Source organism: Lycium ferocissimum, chromosome 1, assembly GCF_029784015.1.
Source record: "Lycium ferocissimum isolate CSIRO_LF1 chromosome 1, AGI_CSIRO_Lferr_CH_V1, whole genome shotgun sequence".
Lineage (NCBI taxonomy): Eukaryota > Viridiplantae > Streptophyta > Magnoliopsida > Solanales > Solanaceae > Lycium > Lycium ferocissimum.
The window spans coordinates 8296513-8321684 of NC_081342.1; the positions used below are offsets into that span (position 1 = coordinate 8296513).

At 36.1% G+C, this 25172-nt stretch overlaps 2 protein-coding genes across 3 annotated transcripts in view; both read left to right on the top strand.

The window, feature by feature from the left end:
* Positions 1-1846: 1846 nt before the first annotated feature.
* Positions 1847-4659, top strand: LOC132046307 (chalcone synthase 1B). Its single transcript, XM_059436896.1, has 2 exons — positions 1847-2153; positions 3499-4659. The coding sequence occupies exons 1-2, from the start codon at positions 1976-1978 to the stop codon at positions 4488-4490; spliced, it is 1170 nt and encodes a 389-aa protein (XP_059292879.1). The 5' UTR covers positions 1847-1975; the 3' UTR covers positions 4491-4659.
* A 14619-nt stretch (positions 4660-19278) lies between these two features.
* LOC132046324 (large ribosomal subunit protein uL10-like) overlaps positions 19279-25172 on the top strand; it is a 69412-nt gene continuing 63518 nt past the window's right edge. Inside the window, exons 1-5 of one of the 2 annotated variants that reach the window (XM_059436929.1) lie at positions 19279-19578; positions 20265-20333; positions 20937-21035; positions 21381-21772; positions 22586-22902. In XM_059436929.1, the coding sequence (XP_059292912.1) occupies positions 19321-19578; positions 20265-20333; positions 20937-21035; positions 21381-21772; positions 22586-22736 (969 nt within the window). In that variant the 5' untranslated portion in view covers positions 19279-19320 and the 3' untranslated portion in view covers positions 22737-22902. Of the gene's footprint in view, positions 19579-20264; positions 20334-20936; positions 21036-21380; positions 21774-22585; positions 22903-25172 lie in introns of those variants that run through there. The other variant, XM_059436921.1, reaches the window with a different exon arrangement.

Genomic DNA, 25172 nt, shown 5'->3' on the forward strand with positions numbered 1-25172 from the left:
CGGATCATACATTGGAGAAACAAAGCATGCTCGCCAAAAGGTTGATATTGTTTTAATATTTTATCTGCGGGTGCATCGTAGGATGTGTCAATTTGTACAACTTGATAAGTGCAAATACTAACGGAGAATACATTTGCAACATTTTAAGACAATATGCATTAAGATACATTTAGTTAGAACAGAACATCCATTCTTTATTGGTTTGTTATGATTTACGGTGCAGTCCCGTTAAAGTTTTTCCATAAATATGGCTGACCCGGCATAAACTTGTTAAGGAATTATCAAAGTTATGCCGGACCTGACATAAACTTGTTAATGAATTACCAAAGTTATGCCGGACTCGGCATATTTATGCCAAGTCTGCCCATAAAGGCGAGTATCGGGCCGCATAACTTTAGTAATTTCTTAACAAGTATATGCCGAATTCGGCATACACGCGATTCAAATCTTGCCTTGTAATTTTTTTTTAATTTATGCTTGAGCGGGAGTTCGAACCCGAACCTCGCGGTTTTGCATTGTGAATGCTCGGGGTTGCAACGCAAAGGGCAAATTAAAGACCGGCAATATGAGGGCGTAATTTAAAGACGCGAAATATGAGAGAAAATTTAAAGACCACTCCAAAAGAAGGGCAATCCGCCCAAAAAAATGATAATTTTTTGACGAAGAGTGTTTGATTGACCACCCTTTAACATGCGGAACTATACAGCCTTGTCTAGCACTCCATACGACCGAAGAAACTTTCATTTCAATCTGGTTCAAACTTGAAATCTCTAATTAAAGGAGAATGAATCTTTAATTACTGTTCCACACCCGTACATTCATCAAATTATATTTCATTCATGCATCTAACTAACGCTGCTGCTATTAATAGACCTTTTTGTGTTCACCGCCCTCATCAGACCAAAAGCTCAAAAAAAGTAAAATAAAGAAGTTATCCGGTTTGTGTTGAAAAAATTATGACCAAAAATGTTAAAACACATAATATGACACTCCTGTTGCATTCATTGTCTTGACATTTTAATTAAAACACATAATATGACACTCGTGTTGCATTCATTGTCTTGACATTTTAATTTGTGTCACTGTAGATATTTCGGTCCTTGAAATGATGAGTTTGAAATACAAAATTCAAAACATCTAATTAAATAATAGTATAAATACAAATATTGTCTACTTAATTTGGTAAATATAAATTTACATATTCAAGAATTGCTTTAAAATGTACTGTAAAATGTTAAATTCCTCAAAATAATTTAAATAAAGTTTTAAAATATCAAAAATAGAAAAGATATGCATTTGATTTTACAAAGAGTATATATTACAGTTCAATGTTACAGGGGGTTAATCCGAGCTTCCTTTACCGAAAAAGTATATTGTATATATAAGGTTGAAATTATTCTTTATGTAATATATTAATTATTAAATTCCATTAGCTTCTTCACGTATTTATTTTCTTATAGTATATACTTTGAATACTTTTAGTGAACTGCAACTAATTTTACCCTAAAGTCTTTTCTTTTTCTGAATTTTTTTTACCCTGAACTCTTAAGAGAGTGTTACGTGTCAAACTCTTGTCCAAAGGCCAAAGCTGTCAAGCTGATGTTAGAAGTAACAGAAATCTTATGTAAGAATGATCAAGACCATTCATTTGGTTTCACCAAAATTGACTAAAATCTATGACCATAGATCTTCAGAAGTAGGTACTACCAACATTTGCGTAGAAAGTTTGCTAAGCTCTTGTAAAGGAAAATAAAAATAAATGTCACGTGCCCTAGTTGTTGACGTACGTGATCTCAATCTACCATTCTCCTTTTGGGATTCGCATATAAATAAATGATACAAACCCCCATGCAAAAACCACAGACAGTTATATCACTCTTCTTCACGTACTACTACAACTACAATAGCCTTAGAGAATATCACTAGACACCTAAAAGAATCCTAGCTAGCATATCAACCATTTTTTCCAGCGAAAATGGTCACCGTGGAGGAGTATCGTAAGGCGCAACGTGCCGAGGGTCCAGCCACTGTCATGGCCATTGGAACAGCCACACCTTCCAACTGTGTTGATCAAAGCACTTACCCTGATTATTATTTCCGTATCACTGATAGCGAGCACAAGACTGAGCTGAAGGAGAAATTTAAGCGCATGTGTAAGATAAACCTCTTTCCTCGTTATTTTGCTTTCTCTGTCGCATTTTATGTTACACTATTACTATTTGGGGTTGAATAATTTCTCGTTAGACTATGATTATCTCGAACTTTTAAATATTTTCAAAATTATTATGCGTTGAAGTATATTAGGCCCCGTTTGTCCATAGAAATAAAAAAAAATCACTTTTTTTTTTGGAATTTTGGAGTTGGAGTTGAAGCTGGAGTTGTGTTTGGCCATAGTTTTTGAAATTGTAGTTTTTGGTGAAATGTAGTTGTAAAAAAGTGAAATTTTTTGAAAAACAAGTTTTTGGAGTTTTAGATATTCCGCAATACAACTTCAAGTTGTATTCGGAATTCTTATGGCCAAATGCTGAAAAGTGAAAAAAGTGAAAAAAATTTCCAGAATAAAGTGAATAATTCTTATGGCCAAACACCTACTTATGTGGCTTTTCAAATATTTTTTTATGTGATTTTTCAAATATGAAGTTTTATTTAAAAAACTTGAAGAGTTTATGCCTGAATTCATACTGAAAATTATGTGTTTTGACCCTCGTACTCCGAGCCTTTTATAGCATGGCCTATGAATAGTAATGCATGTTGGAGTTGTAGATTAATTGTTGCAACTCAAATCAAATTGAATTTCCATAAGCGGAGGTGTTTTTAGATAATGTTCAGCTAATAACTAAGATTAATCAACTTTGTTTTTCTTTCTTTTTAATTAATATAATGATTTATTAATTAGTAGGTTAATTCCTTAAATAGCATCCATGTGAGATGCTTCTGGTGATATTGACTACATCCTTTGTTACTTTTCCTTAATAAGTTGAACACAACATGTCAACACATGTTAACCTTGCCTAGCATTGCGATTAGACAATTTTAAAAATCAATTGCCCAAATGGTCTGGAAATTTCTGATTTATTTATGGCTAAATTCAGATTGATTTCCTTTTTTCCCTCCAACAAAAGAGAAACTCATGACTGTAAAACTAGAAAGTTCATGATTTTGATAAATTAATTTATTTCGTTCATGATTTTGATAAATTTATTTATTTCGTTTTCTTCTTTTCTTTCTCTTTATTGAGTTTTTACATGCTATGCTTGCTTTGATAAAAACAAGGTTTCACGATAATTGTGTGTTTTTTGGTTCTCTAAAGTATTAATTACCACAATTAATTATTAAATAAAGGGATGAGTATCCAACTTTGTACTTCAGTTTGCATTTATTAAAGGAGAAAGATAGTATTCAGTTTGAGTACTTTTAAGTAATTTTTGTTTCCTAATTCTTAAGTTTTGATTATATGATTTAGTGACTTCTTAACATTTTTTATTGGTATACTTGCAGGTGAAAAGTCAATGATTAAGAAGAGGTACATGCACTTAACAGAGGAAATATTGAAAGAGAATCCTAATATGTGTGCATACATGGCGCCTTCCCTTGATGCTAGGCAAGACATAGTGGTTGTTGAAGTGCCTAAACTTGGTAAAGAGGCAGCCCAAAAGGCCATCAAGGAATGGGGTCAGCCCAAGTCCAAAATTACTCATTTGGTCTTTTGTACAACTAGTGGTGTGGACATGCCCGGGTGTGACTACCAGCTAGCTAAGCTTCTTGGGCTTCGCCCGTCAGTCAAGCGGCTCATGATGTACCAACAAGGTTGCTTTGCCGGAGGGACAGTACTCCGGCTAGCCAAGGACTTGGCTGAGAACAACAAGGGCGCTCGAGTCCTTGTTGTTTGCTCTGAGATCACTGCGGTCACGTTCCGTGGCCCCAGTGAATCTCACTTGGATAGTTTGGTTGGTCAGGCCCTTTTTGGTGATGGGGCAGCCGCAATCATTATGGGCTCAGACCCAATTCCAGGGGTCGAAAGGCCTTTGTTTGAGCTTGTCTCTGCAGCCCAAACTCTACTCCCTGATAGTGAAGGTGCTATCGATGGTCACCTTCGTGAGGTTGGGCTTACATTTCACTTACTCAAGGATGTTCCTGGGCTGATCTCGAAAAACATCGAGAAGAGCCTTGTGGAAGCATTCCAGCCTCTGGGCATTTCTGATTGGAACTCTTTATTTTGGATCGCTCACCCAGGTGGGCCTGCGATTTTGGACCAAGTTGAATTAAAGTTGGCCCTAAAACCAGAGAAACTTAGGGCTACAAGGGATGTGTTGAGTAACTATGGAAATATGTCAAGTGCATGTGTGTTGTTTATTTTGGATGAAATGAGAAAGGCCTCTGCAAAAGAAGGCTTAGGAACTACTGGTGAAGGGCTTGAATGGGGTGTGCTTTTTGGATTTGGGCCTGGGCTTACAGTTGAGACTGTTGTCCTCCACAGTGTTGCTGCTTAGTGTGTTGGGCTTCTACTGTGGGTCTGAAGTACTAAATTGGTTATATGTTTGTTGGGGTTGAATTTAATTTGTTTGCTATGAATGTATTTGCTCTATTTGTTGTTTTATCTTTGCCAATAATGATATTTGTAATGAGAACTATGTAATCAAAGAACTGAAATTCTTTCTATCGACTTCTATTTCTTGTGATGATTATTCTTTATCTAACTTTAATTCTTCGATTGCATAACTATTACTTTAATTTCAGCTTCCTCACAAGTCACAACAGTAAAACTGTAAGCTCATATTCTCCAAAGTAAACACAATTTTCTTTTTTTTGGAAAGGAGATCTAATTTTCTAAGAATTTGGCCATACAGATTCTAATATATAAACTGAAATTTTTGTCTTGCGTATCAATTTTATTTTATTATTTCCTATATAATATGTGTGAAGAAACAAGGAATCCTTTGCTTTTAGGCCTCATTTACGCCTTCTCAAATTATTAGAGTTCTATTTGATATGGGAAAGGTGTTAAATGATTACCATAAATTTTATAATCAAATCCTTTTGCAATAAGAAAATATCTTTTTGTTATCGTTATATTAAATTAAGACCATTTATGCTGCAAGCATAAAATATACTGTTCATTTTAACCAATCACTAATCAGTCTTGAAAGGAAACAATTAAGGAACGAAAACTAAAAGCAAAGACAAAGAAGGTAAGAGAAAGAAACGCTCCATAATATGTGGAAACATTATGTAAGCGTTTCATAATTAATGGTGGCGTTGAAAAAACTAAAAAGTGAAGTTTGCACAATAATAGTACTTAAATTCTACGTAGTAAAATTTTACTCGTTTATCCTATTTTGAGTGATACACTTTTTGGTTTTTTTTTTGGACAATATAACGAAATTTTAAAGTAATTTAATTTTTTATTTTTTATTTTACGCTTAAAGATATGATTTTTATAGTCATAAAAATGACGCTTGAAGATATGATTTTTATAGTCATAAAAATGTTTGTGGCATATTTTATACGGAAAAGGGCCAAAATTACCCCTGAACTTTGAAAAATAGTTCATTCATACCCTTCGTTATATCTTTGCGCTCAATTATACCCTACGCTTATCTATGGGTCAATTATACCCTTCGTGTAACTATTGCCACGTGGCATCATCCCATTTCTTCAAAATTATTTTACCCTCAAATAATTTTTTACCCACTAATACGAAATTATTATTTTTTCCAGCCCAAACTAATACGAAATTATTATTATTTTTTTTGCTGAAAAAATTATCCATATTATTTTTGCTGAAAAAAAAAATTTGGGTCGGATTGAGTTATTTTAGTGGGTAAAAAAATTATTTGAGGGTAAAATAATTTGAGGCTATCGATGATGCCACGTGGCAATAGTCATAATGTAAGGGTATAACTGACCCCACAAGATAATCAGTAAGAGATAATTGGCCCTAAAGTATAACGAAGGGTATGGATGAACTATTTTTCAAAGTTCAGGGGTAATTTTGACCCTTTTCCGTATTTTATATCAGTAAGTTTCAAAAATATATTTGTTAAACTTTATGCTCATGTTTTGAATACTAGTCGAGTGAAGCCCGTGCTGAGCCCGGGCCCAAGATCAAAATAATAATGCACTTCATAATGTTTTTAATTAAAAAAAAATTGCGTGTGTTTCTTAGGCACAACTCTTTTAAAATGATCGCTTCTTAATCATGTATTATTGATTAGTGAAATTTTTTGATCATATAATTAGATAATTTACTAAAAGAATTGTTATAAGAAAGCAAGTTTGCTTGGGATAAACAGATATCAAAGAGACAAAGATAACTTGATGTTTAGTAACATAATTTAAAGTATGCAGAATTATTTCAAATTGACTATACTTATAAATTGAAAAGGAATTTTTTATATTTTATGGATTTGTGAGCATATAATTTCTAGTTAGAGGTAAGAATAGCATGTTTTGTTATTCATTGATTAACTACTCATAATTTCATGTGACGATGGTTTATGCGAAAACAAATATGGTGATTAAAGTCTAGGTTTAGATGAAATTCAAAATAAATTGAATTCTTTGAAACAAAGTTTAAGAATAGATTTAGTTTGTCATTAACTCATTCATGCTTTATTCTTAAAAGAAAATTTCCTTACTCAACCAACTAAGGATTACATGATTTTTGACAAATTAAATTGTTTGCAAGAAAAGAAAGATGCGATTATCAATATTTAATAATTATGGGATTGAGGAGTTGATCACTTGGTAAGCATCTTTTCTCTTTTGTATCCCACTTAATTAAGCAAATTGAATTAAATTTAAAGGTTATTTTTCTTTTATTTTCTAAGATTTTAATCTATTAATTGTTAAAACATTTTAAAATTTATTTTCTATTGTATAGTTATGTTAAATCATTAAATCTAATTTTATATTTTCAGAATAACTTTTTTTTTTATACTAAAAATAAGATCAAGAGAAATTTAATGATAATTTAAGAATTACTAAAGAAAATTTGATCGATAGAGTACTCTTCGGGTACCAAATGAGTTCTTCAAAGTTATTATCATCACCATTTTAGATTATCTTTCTGCATAGTTATTTTTAGTAGATGACATCATCACTATTAACAATTTTTTAGCATTTTTAAAGTGCTCAAAAATGATTATATTGACAAAATTGATTGTGTCAACCTAAGTAAAAATGACACGATCCAACCCACGGGTCGTGCGGGCACCTACCATATAATTACCCTAGTGGGCGAACCCTTACCAACTAAACCCAACCTTTAAACAGTTGCGACCACAATCTTTGAAAAATCACAAATTTAAAGTAAAAGCTTTGTACAGACTCTGTTTTTAATTACAATAAAACTAAAAAGAATTCCCCGGAATCTAGTCCAGACAGGTACAAGAGCTCCTACAGTACAGGAAGACAAAATAAATGACACCAGCCTCTGCCTGGAGTGAGATGAGCGAGGCTGTAGGAGAATGCCTGATAAATCCACACGCCGAAACTTCAACTAAACCATGCAACATATCTACACCCCAAAAAGGGCGTAGCAAGAGTAGTATCAGTACACCACACGTACTGGTAAGAATCATAGGTTGATAAGATTCGTTCACGCAACACAGTATAAAGTCAATAAGATAAACATATAAGTCAATGAACCTCAAGGTCCTCAATAAAGATTATTACACCCTCACCACTTACCTTTCCATTCTCAACTGTTCACTCCTTTTATTTTCAAGAATTACGGGTATTCTACTTAACCACCACCATTCCCTTCCTCTCATTCAACCTATTAGCTCTCGTCTCCACGCTTATCATACCCTCTAATTCTTACCCTTAATTGTTCGTAAAGTTCAACTACTTAATTTTACTCACTACCATACGATACCCTAGGGAAGGGTTCGCTATTTGAAAGTCCGCCACTACATTTATCTTATATTAAACACCCCTCCATACACAATCTCACGTAAATCATAAAGCTAAATAAACAATACCAACGACAGTAGTCCACACGTGCATAACATAGAAATATGAGATGTAGTGCAATGCAGAATGCGATGCAAGGGCCCAAACACACTGTACATACATGCTAACTGATGTCATAGCTCAGTAGTCATGACCTGCAGGGGACCCATGGTGTCCATGTATCACTCGTTCTGGATCCACTCCTCGGACCCGAGCTATAAATCCTCCGCTCCGAAAAGAACCTCGGACGCGGATCCATATCACATAGAATACTTGTATCCAACTCAACCGCCAAAAGACCAGATAACGCAATTTCCCATACTCAGCCTTTCCTGCTACCTGTATTTCCTCAGAACCGGTGCAATGCAATGCTATGATGCAATAAATCAACAAGTCATAAATCATGCCCTTGATGGGCGTTGCGCTAGTCCGACTTACTCGGACCTCTCAATACAATTTCTTATTTTCAAGAAAGATAACCATATGAATAATTCAATACAATCGAAAATAAAGACGAAAATCACCCACTCCTAGGGATGCATAAATTAAACATGAGATACCCCTTAGTGATGATAGTACCCTCATTAATAGCCTTTGATTGTTACCCTAGCTACCATTTACACAAGATTTTAGTTACGTTATAGGATATGTCTACCCCAACTCCGTGTTCGAAGACCTAATCATTCAATCTCCCGTCAACTCTAAAAGTATATACGATTCACTAATCAAAGTCTAACTCAAGTAAACCATAACCTACCTCGTTGACGAACAGCTAATTGAATCTCCATGAATTGCTCGTCTTCCCAGCTTTCATCTGAATCCATGAGAGGTACTAGTCGTAGGGAATGGTGGGGAGGAAATTAGAAGGGTCTTTTTTTTCTTGGTACAAGGGTTTTCTTTCATATGTGTCATGACCCAACCGAAGGGCCATGACGGGTACCCGGTACTAACCCACCCGGGCACCTCTTAACGTGCATACACATTTACATCTAGGTGAGCCACATAGCTAAATCATACTTTTATCCATCATTCATACTATTTCCATTGGGCAACAATACATTTATATCACCATCAACAACTATGCCCACAACAATGCACATAAGCCGACGAGGCTAACAAAATGATGTCCAAAATATAGGCCGACAAGGCCAAATACATCTAACCATATATACATGTCTACGAGCCATGAGAGCGTGTCATATCATATAAGGCGGGACGGGGACCCCGCCATGCCCATAAGTATGTACACAAAAGAATAGATACCAAAAGCGTAGCTCCGAATGAAATAGAGCTCCGCTACGTAGTCCTCGAGTAATAAAGCTATGGATCAAGCTCGTCTGCCCCGGCCACACAGGCATGACGCAGCGTCCACAAACAAAAGGACGTCAGTACGAAGAATGTACTGAGTATGTAAAGCATGATCAACATCATTATAAAAGCATAATAGACAACATAAGAAATAGCATAAGAAGGGAGGTAGTAGAACCATCGTCATAAACACTTACTTGCTTTTCATAGGCATCTTCCATTTCTAATGCGTGATTGTGTACATACATTCATATCCATATCCGTATTCATATCCGCACTCATTTACATTTTCATACCCATATTCATATTCATAATCGTATTCATATTCATTTACATATTCATATTCATAGCATACCCGACCATGAAGGATCGGTGTTTCATATACCCGGCCATGACAAGGCTCGGTGATTATACATACCTGGACCTACCAAGGCTCAAGGTTATCCGTACCCAACTGCAGTGGTGCACGCGCAATACATATCATACCCGACCATATAAGCTCGGTGTTACATAATAGCCATACATAGAAACATATACATGAGAGCCCATAAGCATCTTTGACATCATTACTATCATCGTTTCATTACATCTATCCTTAGAGGATCACTCATTATATAAGGAATTTCATAGAATCGTAACACAACGAGAATCGTGAGATTTAGTAGCTTTAGAGATAGAATCATTTGGAGGACATCATAGGCTCATGAAAGAATAGATATATGGCCAAAGAACTATGCCTTATCGAAAGAAGGGTTAGCCTTACATACCTTTTTGTTCGACTATTCTATCGCTTGAACATTCTCCTTCAATGTTCACGTTTCCACCTTCATTAGAGTTATACTAACATTAGAAAATCGATAGCTTAGCATACTTGACTAAAGCTAGAGAAAATTAGACAGCATCTCCTTTATTTATAGGACTTCCTCCATATCATATAGCAACTCCCAAACATCAATAATAACCTTCAGAACATCATAATAATAGTCTTTATTCACCTACATTATCCATATTTTCCAATTCACTTCAAATCATCCATATCCATGGTCATAGCACACTATTACGTTCAATCATATACAATGTCTATCCCATGTTCTAAATGTCATTTATAACATAATCATAATCACAACATATCAAGAATCATGACTCAATCCAAGCTACTACTCAAAAATTTCACTATTCTCAACATTCATGACCCATTTTCTATTTCCTTCTACAATCCAAGTCTTTCAACCTCTCAATACCTCAAACAACATGGAAAGACCATAAAACTTACCTTAGATGGTGTAGAAATGGACCTTGGTTGGAAACACTTCACTTGAGCAAAACCCTAGTTCCACCTTCACTTGGATTTCTTGTCTTGGATGAGCTTTGATGAGTTTCTTACACTTGATTCTCTTGGTTTGAAGGAGTTGATCATTATTATCTCTTGAATTCTTGTAGGAGAGGTATGGAGAATGTTCTAGAGAGTTCTAGAGAGAAGGCGAGTGAAGAGGAAATGAAATGAAATGAACTTGGTCTCTTATTAATAATACACAATCTGTCCCGACCAAATTCTACGGACCAACATACGGTCCGTATAATTTATACTGACCGTACGTCTGGCCGTAGATTTGGTCCAGTGAGGCTGGAAATCTGGCCTGAATATACGGCCTAACATACGGCCAGTATATTTTATACGGCCAGTATATTTTATACAGCCAGTATGTTGGGCCGTATAATGCCTAGTTTCTCCGAATTCGATCTCGTCGACTCGTTTGATCTCCAATCCTTATGGAACCTTCTTAACACTTGTTTAGAACCTCATTAACAATCTAAGGGATGTTATAACTCTTCTCCAAAATATCATTAAGTCATCATTAATTCGGTACTCGTAAATCCTTTTTGATACATAACGTATACCTTGCCTTCCTTGGCAACTTTCTTCTCTTACCTTGAATGTCTTTGAAATCTCAATTAGGGTCATCAAATGCTATTTCTTACTTATTGAAATATTGAATATTTCGTGTCCTTCGTTAGTCTACTCACTGTGCATCAACGGAGAGTTTTTCAAGGTGTAACAATATGGAACCCTAGGAGCAGTCCTTGGGAGTCTTTTATTGAAAAATGAGAGAAAAATAAACTAATTGACCAAAAACGTGATCACTATTCCCCGTGGACTGCTGCGGCAGTCGAAATGCCGCTATAGCGGTACCGCTATGGCGGTCCCTTGATTGATTTTTCCTTCTCTTAACCCTTAAATCACACCATAGAGCTTATTATTCACAACCCTAACCTAGATTGGGCACGGGTTTGCGAAATATTAAATAATGACCGGACGGGTCATTACATCAGATATCAATTAAACTATCGTTCATCCCCGAACGAGGTGGGGTGAGGTAAGGGTCACTTTCCTGGGCCCTACACCATAGGAGATGGGATTTTGAGCTATCGACATAGGGGCAAGGAAATTCTTTGACACAGAACAAAAGAAAATAAAAATTTCCAAGGCCACCGCTATAGCGGTCGAATCGTCGCCCGCAGCGGTCATCGGCTAGAAACAAAATAAATGGGGTGAACTAAGTTCACCCCTCCCACTTCCCACTTATCCCCCATACACGAAAACTTCCCTTCTCCCTACTAAAATTCTTCCCCCTTATAGATTACTCAACCCCCTCATCTCCCTCCCCACTCCCTTATAACCACCATAACCCCTTCTATTTCCCAAAACACTACCCAAAACAGATAAGAAAATAAGGGTTTCCCCTACACCCTAAAGTTCACTTTTCTTGCCAAGTCTGCAGATCTCTCGCCATTTCAAGGTATGTGCTCTCTCTCACTATCCTATAACTTGTCTATGGCTTTCTGTTTTGAAATTTTCACTCTTAACTTGCTAGATTAGGAAGAAATTCGATTTTCTAGACAAAAATGGGTTTTTGGTTCTTGGGGAGGGCAGTTTCTTGGATCATGGAGGGTTATTTCACGTTTATAATATTTTAGCAACACTTTACACTGAAGATCTGCTAAATATGGGGTAGTTTTATGTTGGGGTGGAATGTTTTGTAGTGGTGCAATTTTTTTATGTTTTTGCTCAAAATTTGGTAACCATGGTAGTTGAAATAGGGTAGAAAAAGTTGTAAAAGTCATGCATGCTATCATACTAATTGATCCTTGACAAAAATGGGAAAATCATGATGAAAATTTTGGGTTTGCAAAAGGTTGGGGTAGGAATTTTTGGACTGGAGAAGACGGGCCCGCTATGGCGGTCCTTCAACCGTTACAGCTGTACCGTTGTAGCGATGGAACCATCGCTGGGAGCGGCCCTTCTAATTTGGGAGGTGGCTGCTATAGCGATGACCTGCTCGCTATAGCGAGGCCGCTACAACGACGAGGCTCCGCTTTGGTGATGCCTTGCCCTCTGTAGCGGCCCTCTTACCGCTATAGCGGCTTCGCTGCAGCGGCCCTACCGCTGCCGCACGGAGCTGCTTTAGGCAGAAATGAATTTTAAGATTTTTCTACTATTTCATGCATGGGATATCACCACTAACTCTTTGTACCACACTATTCTAACCTTGTTTTTTTACCTTTTCAGGCTAACTCTCTCGATTTACTATGGCGGGTCAAGGACAACAAGGATAACAACCCCCAGTTCCTCCAGCATATGTCAAATTCCCCAACAATGCTTGTAAGAGGCGTTTCATGGAACAGCGGACCAAGGGTCTGCTTCATGAGCGGGCTTTTATTATAGACCGGATTAAGAAGCTGGCCTCGAAATTCTATCAGACTCTACACCACATTCGTTGGGGTCCGTTAGTCGAGGAGCCCGGGGATGTTAACTGTAACTGGGTCAGGGAGTTGTATTCTATGCTCCCTACTGTGGATTGGACTATTCCGGAGCAGCAGATTACTATCCGAGAGGTCGTCATAAAAGTGGGTGCTGAGGCCATAAATGTCGTTCATGGGCTGCCCAACCCTCCACGGGATGAGCTTCGAGCCAAGAACGTTGAAGGAAATGGGGAGTGGTTGGTAAGGATACTGGTGAGAGAATCAAAAAGGAAGAAGGCTAAATGGGTTGCCTCCCGTTTGGCCATTAAAAGTAGACACTTTACTCCTGAGGGCCGGAGGTGGTTAAACCTCGTTGCCCGGCGGGTTCGCCCTTCAAGCAATACTACTGACGTCACTTACCCACGGGCCCTTGTGTGGCTTGCATCCTGGATGGTGTGCCCGTGAATGTAGGTATGCAGGTGATCGAGGAGTGGCGGGGTTTTGTAGCCAAGGCTAGCCCGAGCTTGATGTTTCCCGCCCTGATTACCCATCTTTGCCGTAATGCTAGGGTGCCTTTGGAGGCTGGGGACTGCTATGTGGAGTACGATGTCATCTTTGACCCATTGAAGGTCAAGGGATCACAGAGCAGGGGCAAAAGAAAGAGGACTGGCTCGGATGACGACGAGGACAGCGGTGGACCTCAAGGCGGGAGTGGTCAGTCACAGATCCCGGGTACCCTGGAGCGCATAGAGGCTGATATGGCTGCGATGAAGGCGGCCATGATGGGTTTTGCGCGGCTTTTCATGGAGGCCGGGTCGTCTAGTAGTGCTGCGGGTGCTGGTTATTTTACCACAAAACAGATGAAGAGTTACATAGAGACCCAGACCAAGATGGGAGAGGCTGTGGATGCCTTGCAGGGCGCCTATGGATCCTTGTCTCAAGCCCATGTGGATCTCCGGGATGACCTAAACGAGGAGAAGAAGAAGAGACGGACTAGGGACAAGCTATTTGTGAAGATGTGGAAAGGCATCAAGAGTCTCTTGAAGGCCCTAGTCCCGAAGGTGAAGCCTCCCAAGGTGACTACTAGAGATGCCTCCCAGTTCTCCTTCCTCAGCAAGTCCAAACTTGGCAGCGAGGACTCTAGTGACTCGGAGGATGGTGGCGACGAGGCGACTAGCCGAGGAGTGGCTTAGAGCTCCCCCCTCCCCCCTTTTATTTTTCAGCTTTGGTTAGTACTTGCCCTTGTAGGGCTTTGATGTTCAGACAATTTGCTTGCTTTTGGTTGTTTTTGGCATGTTTGGATAATTTCTATTTTGTTGTTTTGGTGCGGGTGCCCCGGTTTAAGGGTGCTCGTAAGACAATTGCCCTAGTTGGGCGGATGCTTTTATGAAATTATTTTCTTTGGAAATTGGTTTCTTCTTGGTCTGTTGATGAATTATACGTGTTGGCAAAATAGGGTAGGAAGGAAAGGCTACTGGTGCGGTGAGTATGTAGCTATAGCGGACCCTTGAGGAAATGTTGGGTCTACTATAGCGGTCCGATGCCCGCTATAGCGAGGCCGCTGTAGCGGTCCCCGTACCGCTACAGCGGTGCTACAGTGCCAGTGGGCGGAACTTTTGCCCTCTAGGTGGGGTCGCGTAGGGGTTTAATTAACTGATTAGCGCATAAAAACATGGTCTTCACCTACTAGTACGAATGCGCTATTAACTTGCTAAAATTCCCAGAATCAGTACCCAGTCTATAACACTAACATTATCACTGAAGTTTCTTTTGTTCACACAAATACTACGCACCTGCTACGAAAAATCTTCCTTGCGTCAAAATAGAGAGACACCAATTGGAATCGACAGATACCAATTAGCCCGTCAAGATACCAATTGGGATCATCCAGATACCAATTGGATCCAACTAGGAGACGGCAGATTTGAGGCGGCATGATGGAATGAATGAAAGGAAACTTCTAGATGCCCTATAGCCTCTTGTGGACGGGTACGAACGTCATCGTACCATTCCATAAGACTCTACTAGACATTTGCTCTTGTACTTGTGAGACCGGTAACCTAGGCTCTGATACCAACTGTCATGACCTAACCCACTGGTCGTGCGGGCACCTACCTATATTATTACCCTAGTAAGCGAACCCTTACCAACTAAAACCAACCTTTAGACAGTTGCGACCACAATTTTTGAAAAATCAAATGTTTAAAGTAAAAGCTTTGTACAGACTCTATTTTTAACTATATTAAAACTGAAAAGAATTCCCCGGAATCTAGTCTAGACAGGTATAAAAGCTCCTCTGTCAAGAAAAAGACAAAATAAAAAGACACCGACCTACGCACAGGCGAGATGACAAGGCTGCAGGAGAGTGCCTGATAAATCCACACGCCGAAATTCAACTAAACCTTGCAACATATCTACACCCCAAAAAGGGCGTAGCAAGAGTAGTATCAGTACACCACACGTACTGGTAAGCATCATAGGTCAATAATATTAGTTCACGCAACACAGTATAAAGTCAATAATATAAACAGATAAGTCAATGAACCTCAATAAATATTATTACACCCTCACCACTTACTTTTCCATTCTCAATGCGTTCACTCCTTTTATTTTCAAGAATTACGGGTATTCTACTTAACCACCACCGTTCCCTTCCTCTCATTCAACCTATTAGCTCTCGTCTCCACGCTTATCATACCCTCTAATTCCAACCCTTAATTGTCCGTAAAGTTCACATACTTAATTTTACTCACTACCATACGATACCCTAGGGAAGGGTTCGCTATTTGAAAGTCCGCCACTACATTTATCTTATATTAAACACCCTTCCACACACAATCTCACGTAAATCATAAAGCTAAATAAACAATACCAATGGCAGTAGTCCACACGTGCATAACATAAAATAGTGTGGTGGAATGCGATGCAAGGGCCCAAACACACTGTACATACATGCTAATTGATGTCATAGCTCAATAGTCATGACCTCCAGGGGACCTATGGTGTCCATGTACCACTCGTTCCAGATCCACTCATAGGACCCGAGCCATAAATCCTCCACTCCGAAAAGAACCTCGGACGCGGATCCATATCACATAGAATACTCGTATCCAACTCAACCGCCAAAGGACCAAATAACGCAATTTCCCATACTCAGTCTTTCCGGCTACCTGTATTTCTTCAGAACCTGTGCAATGTGATATGATGATGCAATAAATCAAACAAGTCATAAATCATGCCCTTGATGGGCGTCATGCCAGTCCGACTTACTTGGACCTCTCAATAAAAATTTCTTATTTACAAGAAAGATATCCATGAGAATAATTCAATATATGGGAAATAAAGACGATTTAATCACCCACTTCTAGGGATGCATAAATTAAACACGAAGATACCCGCTGTGATGATAGTACCCTCATTAATAACCATTCGTTGTTACCACTAGCTACCATTTACATAAAATTTTAGTTATGTTATAGGATATGTTCACCCCAACTCCGTGTCCGAAGACCTAATCATGCAGTCTCCCGTCAACTCTAACAGTATATACGATTCACTAATCAAAGTCTAACTCAAGTAAACCATAACCTACCTCGTTGACGAACAGCTAATTGAATCTCCATAAATTGCTCGTCTTCCTAGCTTTCATCCGAATCCATGAGAGGTACTAGTCGTAGAGAGTGGTGGGGAGGAAATTAGAAGGGTCTTTTTTTCTTAGTACAAGGGTTTTCTTTCATATGAAACCCTCAGAGCAGCCCTTGGGAGTCTTTTATTGAAAAAGGAGAGAAAAATAAACTAAGTGACCAAAAACGCGGTCACTATTCCGCGTGGACCGCTACGGCGGTCGAAATGCCGCTATGGCGGTACCTTGACCGCTATAGAGGTCCGTGTCCTTCCCTGGCCCACTGTTTTCTAATTCATCCCGAAATTGGTTATTCCCACTCTTAACCCTTAAATCACACCATAGAGCTTATTATTCACGACCCTAGACCTAGATTGGGCACGGGTTCGTGGAATATTAAATAACGACCAGACGGCTCGTTACAAAAAATGAACTAAAGTGTTAGGGTTTTGCCCTGATTTTCTTACCATATTTGGATTTTACCTTTTCTTGAAGGAAGGGCAAAGAGTTTACCATAATTGATTTTACTTTTTCCAAAAGGAAAATACAAATCTTCCATATTTGAGTAACCCTTTTCTGGGAGGAAAAGTCTTGTTCATCTATAAATTGAAGACCTCCTTCTCACAACTAGAGAACACAACAGCATCCACAATGTACTCCTTTAGAGAGTTTTGCTTGAGGGAAGATTTATTCTCTCAATAGTTTTAGAATATTTTTTTATATTAGTATTATCATGTGTAGGTCAATTGACCAAACTCATATCACATAACAATGTCCTTTTTATAGTTTTCCTTGTCGTCTGATTTATCGTCGAATCGTTTGAGGTTTGTAATTATAAGCTTCCGCATGACGCCCTGATTATTTCGATCCCAACAAGTGGTATCAGAGCCAATGGTTCAGCCAATGATTCGGCGATGTTCAGGACATATTCAAGGCGATTTCAAATCAAGAGCAAACAATTTCACGATAATGAAGATTTTATCTAGGAGTACTATATGTGGAGATGAATTTCAACCATAATTTCAACATCCCTGCTGCTGCATCTTTAAAAATAAAGTAAAATAATTTTAAACCAATCTTTAACCCATAATATTTTTAACCTTATTTTTAACAATGGCAAGCAGCGGTGATAGATTCGTGCAGAAGGCAGATCAAGTTTTGTCAAGAAAATCCAGGCAAAAAGGGGAGATTTGTTAGGGTTTTGCCCTGATTTTCTTACCATATTTGGATTTTACCTTTTCTTGAAGGAAGGACAAGGAGTTTACCATAATTGATTTTACTTTTTCCAAAAGAAAAATACAAATCTTCCATATGTGAGTAACCCATTTCTTGGAGGAAAAGTCTTGGACATCTATAAATTGAAGACCTCCTTCTCACAACTAGAGAATACAATAGCTTCCACAATGTAGTCCTTTATAGAGTTTTGCTTAGGGGGAGATTTATTCTCTCAATAGGTTTAGAATATGTTTTATATTAATTTTATAATATGTAGGTCAATTGACCAAATCATATCATAATATTATGCCTTTTTAGTATAGTTTTATTTGTCATCTGATTTATCGCCGTTCAAGGTTTGCAATTATTAGCTTCCGCATGACGCCCTGATTATTTCGATCCCAACATAAAGTAGGGGCAAAAATAAGAGATAGAAAAAAGATATGCTATCAAAAAGAGTTTCAAAGTATCTTGATTTATTGGAATATACTTTGATACATGAAGTAATAAATAACAACTCTAAGGACAATTTAAACGAGCAAACTAATTTAATTGGGCCAACTAAATAGTTACAATGTAACTAAGTACTACAAAACGCATTACATTGCCCTTTATATATAGTAATTATATGTGTAAAATCCAACACACTTCACATAAGTTAAGTCGGTAGGTATGTATGTGATAAATATAAAATCTCAAGGATTCCTTTTCTTTTTGGTTCGAGAATCTCAAGGAGTTTGATTCGTGTGTACTTACTACTTACACATAGCCTATTTGGTCAAATTTATTTTTCTCCAAAAGTAATTATTTTTTTCAATAAGTGCTTATTTTAAAAAAAAGTGAGGTGTTTGGCTAAGTTTTTGGGAAAAAATAAGTGCTTATGAGGAGGAGCAGAAGCAGAATCAGTTTTCATAAGCTAAAAAAATAGTTTTTGCCAAAAAACACTTTTTTGAAAAGCACTTTTGAGAAAATACACTTAGAAGCACTTTTTAAAAGTTTGGCCAAACACTAATTACTGTTGAAAAGTGCTTTTAAAATTAATTGGCCTAACACAAACTGTTTTTTTGTCAAAAGTATTTTCTTGAAAAGCACTTTTAAAAAAAAAAAACTTTTCAAAATAAGCTGATTTTAAAAGCTGAAACATGCTAATAGTCTTTTTTTTTTTTTTAAATAAAAAAAAGATTTGTTGAAGGAGAGGAGTATACCGAGTAAAAGAGGAAAATGGATTTTATTTGTTTTGACTTCTTGATTGTGTTTGTAACTGTAACGACTTCTCCAAATTTCCAAAAATAAAATAAAAATATTTTTGCACTCCCACCTCAAAGGCGGTTACGTCACCCACTCCCACGTCTACCAAAATTAAAAAAATTATATAAACCTGACATTTAGTTCTAGGGTTTTACTTTTTGTACTTCCACTACTTTATTAGGGTTTCCTCCTCAAGAAACCCCATATATTTTCTCTAAGAGTTATTAGCAATGGCAGTGAAACTAACAAAAACACAAAAGAAAGTTGCATACGACCAAAAATTGTGCAAATATCTTGATTTGTACAACCAAATTTTGATAGTCAATGCTGATAATGTTGGTTCAACACAGTTGCAAAATGTTCGAAAAGGGTTACGTGGAGAATCTGTTGTTCTTATGGGCAAAAATACAATGATGAAAAGATCCGTAAGGATTCATGCAGAAAATACTGGCAACGATGGATTTCTGAGTCTCATTCCTCTCCTTGTGGTGAGTTCCTTAAAATTCAGAATAAATTTCGTGATTCGTTTTTTTAGAGTTGTTGTTAATATTACTAGCTAATGTTATTATAAGGTATTGTTGTGGTTTAAAAATATGCGGAGACAAGTACTTTGTCCTTGCATCTGTTATTATACTGTTTTATGATCGATTCAGCCTTAATTTTTCGTCGTTCCATGTTTAATGGTTAATTTTCTGTTCAATTCAATTCAAATTGAAGTATGATATTTTTTTTATATATGATATTAACCTGTTCCGGTGCAATTGGCAAGATTTTACTACTAACATTATCGAAGAACATAACATGTTACTAAGTCTCGAAAAAAAAAAATTGTAGTGGTAGATTTTATGTTTTATGCTAGTTTTAGTTCACCTTTTTAGAAAAAAGTAATTTACATAGGGGATTCGTTTCTAGTTGTGGATTTTTCTAAAATCATCAAGAGATATGAAAATACTTTTTTCTTAAAGGAATTTTGGTAATACTTCAATATTCATGCAAATTGCAAACCTATTGAGAAAAGTTCCACACTTCAGGGATTTTTCTTTTTCTGTTTGAAATTTACATGAAACTATGCGGTCTCTGCTTTTGATTTTTTTTTTTCCTGCAAATTTAGTAGTCAAATGAGTATGATTTATTTTTAAGTTTCTAAATATCTTTTTTGTCATTTACATATTAGGGAAACGTTGGTTTGATCTTCACAAAGGGTGATCTAAAGGAAATAAAGGAAGAAGTCGCAAAATACAAGGTAAAACATTCCCCAATTGTTGATATTTATCTCTTATTATACTATATTGTTTAGTTTGTAGGTTTCTGCATCTTTAAAGTTAATATAAGGTTACATTATTTTCCCCTAGAAATCCCTCATGTGTATTCCTTATATCATTTGTATCGCAAATACCTTCACAATCTCATACTGTGTGTTTTTTGCTGTACCTTGATATGTATTAGATTTCATAAAAATTCTGCCTTGATCTGTTTTCCCCCTAATTTTCATGTAGTCATGAGCAGATCTAAACTGTTTAGTTTTGGTTCAGTTGCACCCATCATTTTTTGCTTGTACCATAGATGTAATATGCATGTGTAAAATTTCTAAAAGGTATTATAAATATCTTCAAGGAATTCATTAAATTTAAATGACATCTTAAGATTTTGTCTTCCTGCTAAAAAATATTTCACACGCCTAATCGTAACATTTGGTAGCTATCACTATAAATACGTAGTGTATAATTAAGTTTATTGAAATTATACACGTTATATAATAATTAGATGCTTGATTACTCACTGTATACTAACTTAAATTTGTAAAACTCACTTTTTTATTATTTAAATGTTTTGTCATTGCAAACAGATTGGAGCTCCTGCACGTGTTGGCTTAGTTGCTCCAGTTGATGTGATTGTCCCTCCTGGCAACACTGGCCTTGATCCTTCTCAAACTTCCTTCTTTCAGGTTCTTAACAGTATATTTTCCTTATACGCACTGATATATTGGTGTACGTTAACCCGCTGTAACATGCTTTACTTTCAGGTTATTAATCTAACATTTTTATTCAGATGCTTTGATAGTTTTAAAAAATTGTTTCACTCTTAATCTATACAAGTTAAATTATTTTACGTAAATGTACCTTCGGTCAAACTAAATTACCGGCAGTAGTTTAGATATATAAAGTCTATACACTAATTTGCATATTACACGTATAGTATATGTATATTTAAGTATAAATATTAAAAATCTATACATTTGCTTGCTATTTTATAAACTATATCACCCAAGGTATTATTTTATGATATGTAGGTACTAAACATTCCCACAAAGATCAACAGGGGAACAGTCGAAATCGTAACACCGGTGGAACTCATCAAGAAAGGTGAAAAAGTGGGCTCATCAGAAGCAGCCCTATTAGCCAAGCTTGGAATAAGGCCATTCTCTTATGGGCTTATAGTTGTTTCTGTATATGATAATGGTTCAGTATTCAGCCCAGCAGTTTTGGACCTTACAGAAGATGATCTTGTTGAGAAATTTGCTACTGGAGTTTCAATGGTTACTACTTTGTCTTTGGCTGCTTCTTACCCTACACTTGCAGCTGCACCTCACATGTTCATCAATGCTTACAAGAATGTTTTGGCTGTTGCTGTTGAGAGTGAGTATTCATATCCACAAGCTGAACAAGTCAAGGAGTATCTCAAGGTAATTCACTCCTTTGTTCGAATTTAAGTAGTATACACTGTCAGTACGAATAAATTTTAACTCACTACTAAAATACGCGAAATGTCGACCTATGTTTCCATTGTGATCAACAGTATTGTTTGTTATCATTTTTATCAGATCACTAGTTACTTAGTTAGTGCTTAGATTTACTGATAAGTGACTTGATTAGGTTGTTGGCTTAGTACTTCAACGCCTTTTATCGTGATACACCTGTTAAAAAAGATGGTGCTACGTAGTATATTTATACAGATTCAATCCTTTCTAATTTTGGCACGAATCTTAAACTGGTAATGTATACTACTATATTTCTTTTTCTCTATTTTTGTCTCCAAATAGGTGGGTTTGCTAACTTACTGCCAATAAATTAATTTGCTCTCCAAAATGCCTTATGATTACATAATTAAGGTATTATTTCCACTCCAGTTTTTTCTAGTTCTTGTGTATAAGATACCACCTAGATATACGCTAACAGTATAATCAAATTTTAACATGACTTCCCTTGACATTTTACCAGATTATTAACTACAAATGTTTAAATTCTATGTTATTTTGCTAAGAATGTGATGCAACATTAAATAAATCTTTTTATTTTTCTTGTTAGTATTTGTTCTATTAAAGCTGAATCTTTTTTACATGACCTCCCTTACCATTTTTACCAGATTATTAACTATAAATGCTCAAAGTCTATGTTAGTTTGCTGAGAATGTAATGCAACATTAAGTAAATCTTTTTCTTGTTAGTATTTTGTCTATTAACGCTGAATCTTTTTTCTTCGTTGCTAAATTACTGTGGGATCCTAGCAAGTTCGCAGTTGCAACTGCGACAGCCGCTGAATCTGCTGCTTCTCAAGGTGATGTTGTTGACACAAATCAAGATAAGAAGGAAGAAGCAGCTGAAGAATCTGAGGAAGAAGAAGCCTTGTTCGGTCTATTTGACGATTAGATCAATTAATTTCTTATAGTTTAGCATCAACAAACTTAATTACTACATTTTGTGGTCTGTTTAATTATATCACTTGTTTTGATGACAATGCTTTTTAAGTTTAATGACCTTCCAGAGATTTAACTATTTTTACGAGATAGATTTCTAAAGTATTTAGATTTCTGGTTATCAAATGTCCGTGTTGTGCTAAATTTTGGTAGGTTGAAAGCGTTGCGTCAATAAGCTGTCAAAAATTTGCTTGAGCCAAGATGGATACATTAATTTGGGTTTGAGTAATGTGTCATGATCCAATTCGCCTAACTCAATTGTCATTTTTCATTGATATATTTATTCTTCTGAATCTTTTAATTACCAACTTAAACTGACACAAGCATTTTTTTAATATTATGACAATATCTAACCAACCAAACCCAAAATTTTTAAAACCGTGTCACATTTTAAAACCCAAGTTCAAGTTTGTTGTTTGCTTGGCGAATTGCAGGGCATGCATGTATCTTGTGATCTTTGTTTGCGTGGATTATCCTTTTTTTGGTGGTCTTTAATTTTTGCCCTTCAAATTGGTGGTCTTTAATTTTTGTCCTTCGCTTAACAACCCGAGGTTCTGGGTTCGAACCTAACTTAGTTAAAAAAAAAAAAAAAAAAATTGCAAGGCAGATGTCTAGATTCGCAAGACAGAGTTTTACCTTCAAAACTATACCTTAAAGCAGAATTTTGCATGTAAAACTCTACTGTAAGGCAGGGTTTTGGCCTGAAGGTACAGGCATAAATTGACTGGTGAAAATTCAAATTATTGTTTGGAACACTACGGAACTGCATCTTAGTGTTTCAACTTAGTGAAGTTGATAGTTAGAAGTGTGAGTCAATGTGTATGCTGTTCTCTAGGGGCATCCGCAGAGTAAAAGAAATCTAGTAGTATAGGCATTATTGTCGGAGCACCATTTGGTGGTGCTGTCTTTGCAATTTTAGCACTAATTGTTGGTATTAAGGTAGAATTTTGCATGCAAAACTCTGCCTCAAAATTCTGCCTTGGCCTGAAGCTAAAATTCTGCCTTGCGAATCCAAACTCTACCTTGCGAATTTTTCTTAAAATTGTTTTGACTGAGCGGGGGTTCAAATCCGAAAACAAGAAATTTTTAGCAAAGGGCAAAAGTTAAAGATTTCAAATTTGAGGGGCAAAAATTAAAGACCACCCCAAAATAAGGGCAGTCGTATGAATTGCCCTCTCGTGATAAGTGGCGAATTTAGATGATAACGTAATAGTTTACATGAATTTAGTAATTTGATTGAATGGATTTAGTAATTTTTGCTTAGATCTTATAATATATTAAAAATTATTAAATATTTGATAATTGTAAACCTAATTATTATTGTATATTAGCTTTAGGTTATTATCGAAATGTTCTATCAACTCCAAATCTTGAATTTGACTCTAGTTGTAACAAAGATAAACTGTTAATCAATTGCACAACGTTATATTCAGAAAATTATGAAGATATCAATGACAATTTCAAATTTAAAATTCTCTCGTGAGTCTCGTGTCTGTTTAAGTTAATGTGCTGTCTCTCAAAATTTGGTTAGGTGATTGCTCAATTACAAAAGTTAACTTTAGGTTATTATCGAAATGTTCCATCAACTACAAGTCTTGAATTTGACTCAAGTTATAAAAAAGATAAAGTATTAATCAATTGCACAACGTTATATTCAAAAAATTATGAAGATATCAATAACAATTTCAAATTTAAAATTCTCTCGTGAGTCTTGTATCTGTTTAAGTTAATGAGCTATCTCTCAAAATTTAGTTAGGTGATTGCTCAATTACAAAAGTTAACTTTAGGTTATTGTCGAAATGTTTTATCAACTCCAAATCTTGAATTTGACTCTAGTTATAACAAAGAAAAACTGTTAATCAATTGCACAACGTTATATTCAAAAAATTATGAAGATATCGATAATAATTTCAAATTTAAAATTCTTTTGTGAGTCTCGTGTGTGTTTAAGTTAATGAGTTGTCTCTCAAAAGTTGGGTGATTGCTTAATTACAAAAGCGGCTGACTAAAGATCTTTTATTTTATATATAATGCCGACTAATGATCTACTTTGGTCTTTTTGTCTCCATCAGGTTAATAATTAACAAAAAACAATGATAACAATAATAATGAGTACATCTTGCTGACATAATTTTACTGTAAAAATAAGTGCACTATATTGACATCACTTCAGAGTACGTATGATACATTATCTAAAGATGATGCATAAAGTGAAAGTCAAGGTAATAAATTATAAGGTTTATATAATTAAAGGAAAAAAAAAAAAAAGACTACAGCAAATAATGATGAAATCAAATTGCCGTAATTTATGTTTTTTATACCTACCAAGTCCGTCGTTAATGTTTTAAAATCAAGATTCAACCCTCTTAACGTTGTCAATATAATTACT

Bases quoted from the DNA above. Each gene is read 5' to 3' on its own strand.
- LOC132046307 (XM_059436896.1), top strand. From the start codon at position 1,976: ATGGTCACCGTGGAGGAGTATCGTAAGGCGCAACGTGCCGAGGGTCCA. The intron at 2,154-3,498 runs GTAAGATAAACC...GTATACTTGCAG, and splicing joins GGAGAAATTTAAGCGCATGT to GTGAAAAGTCAATGATTAAG.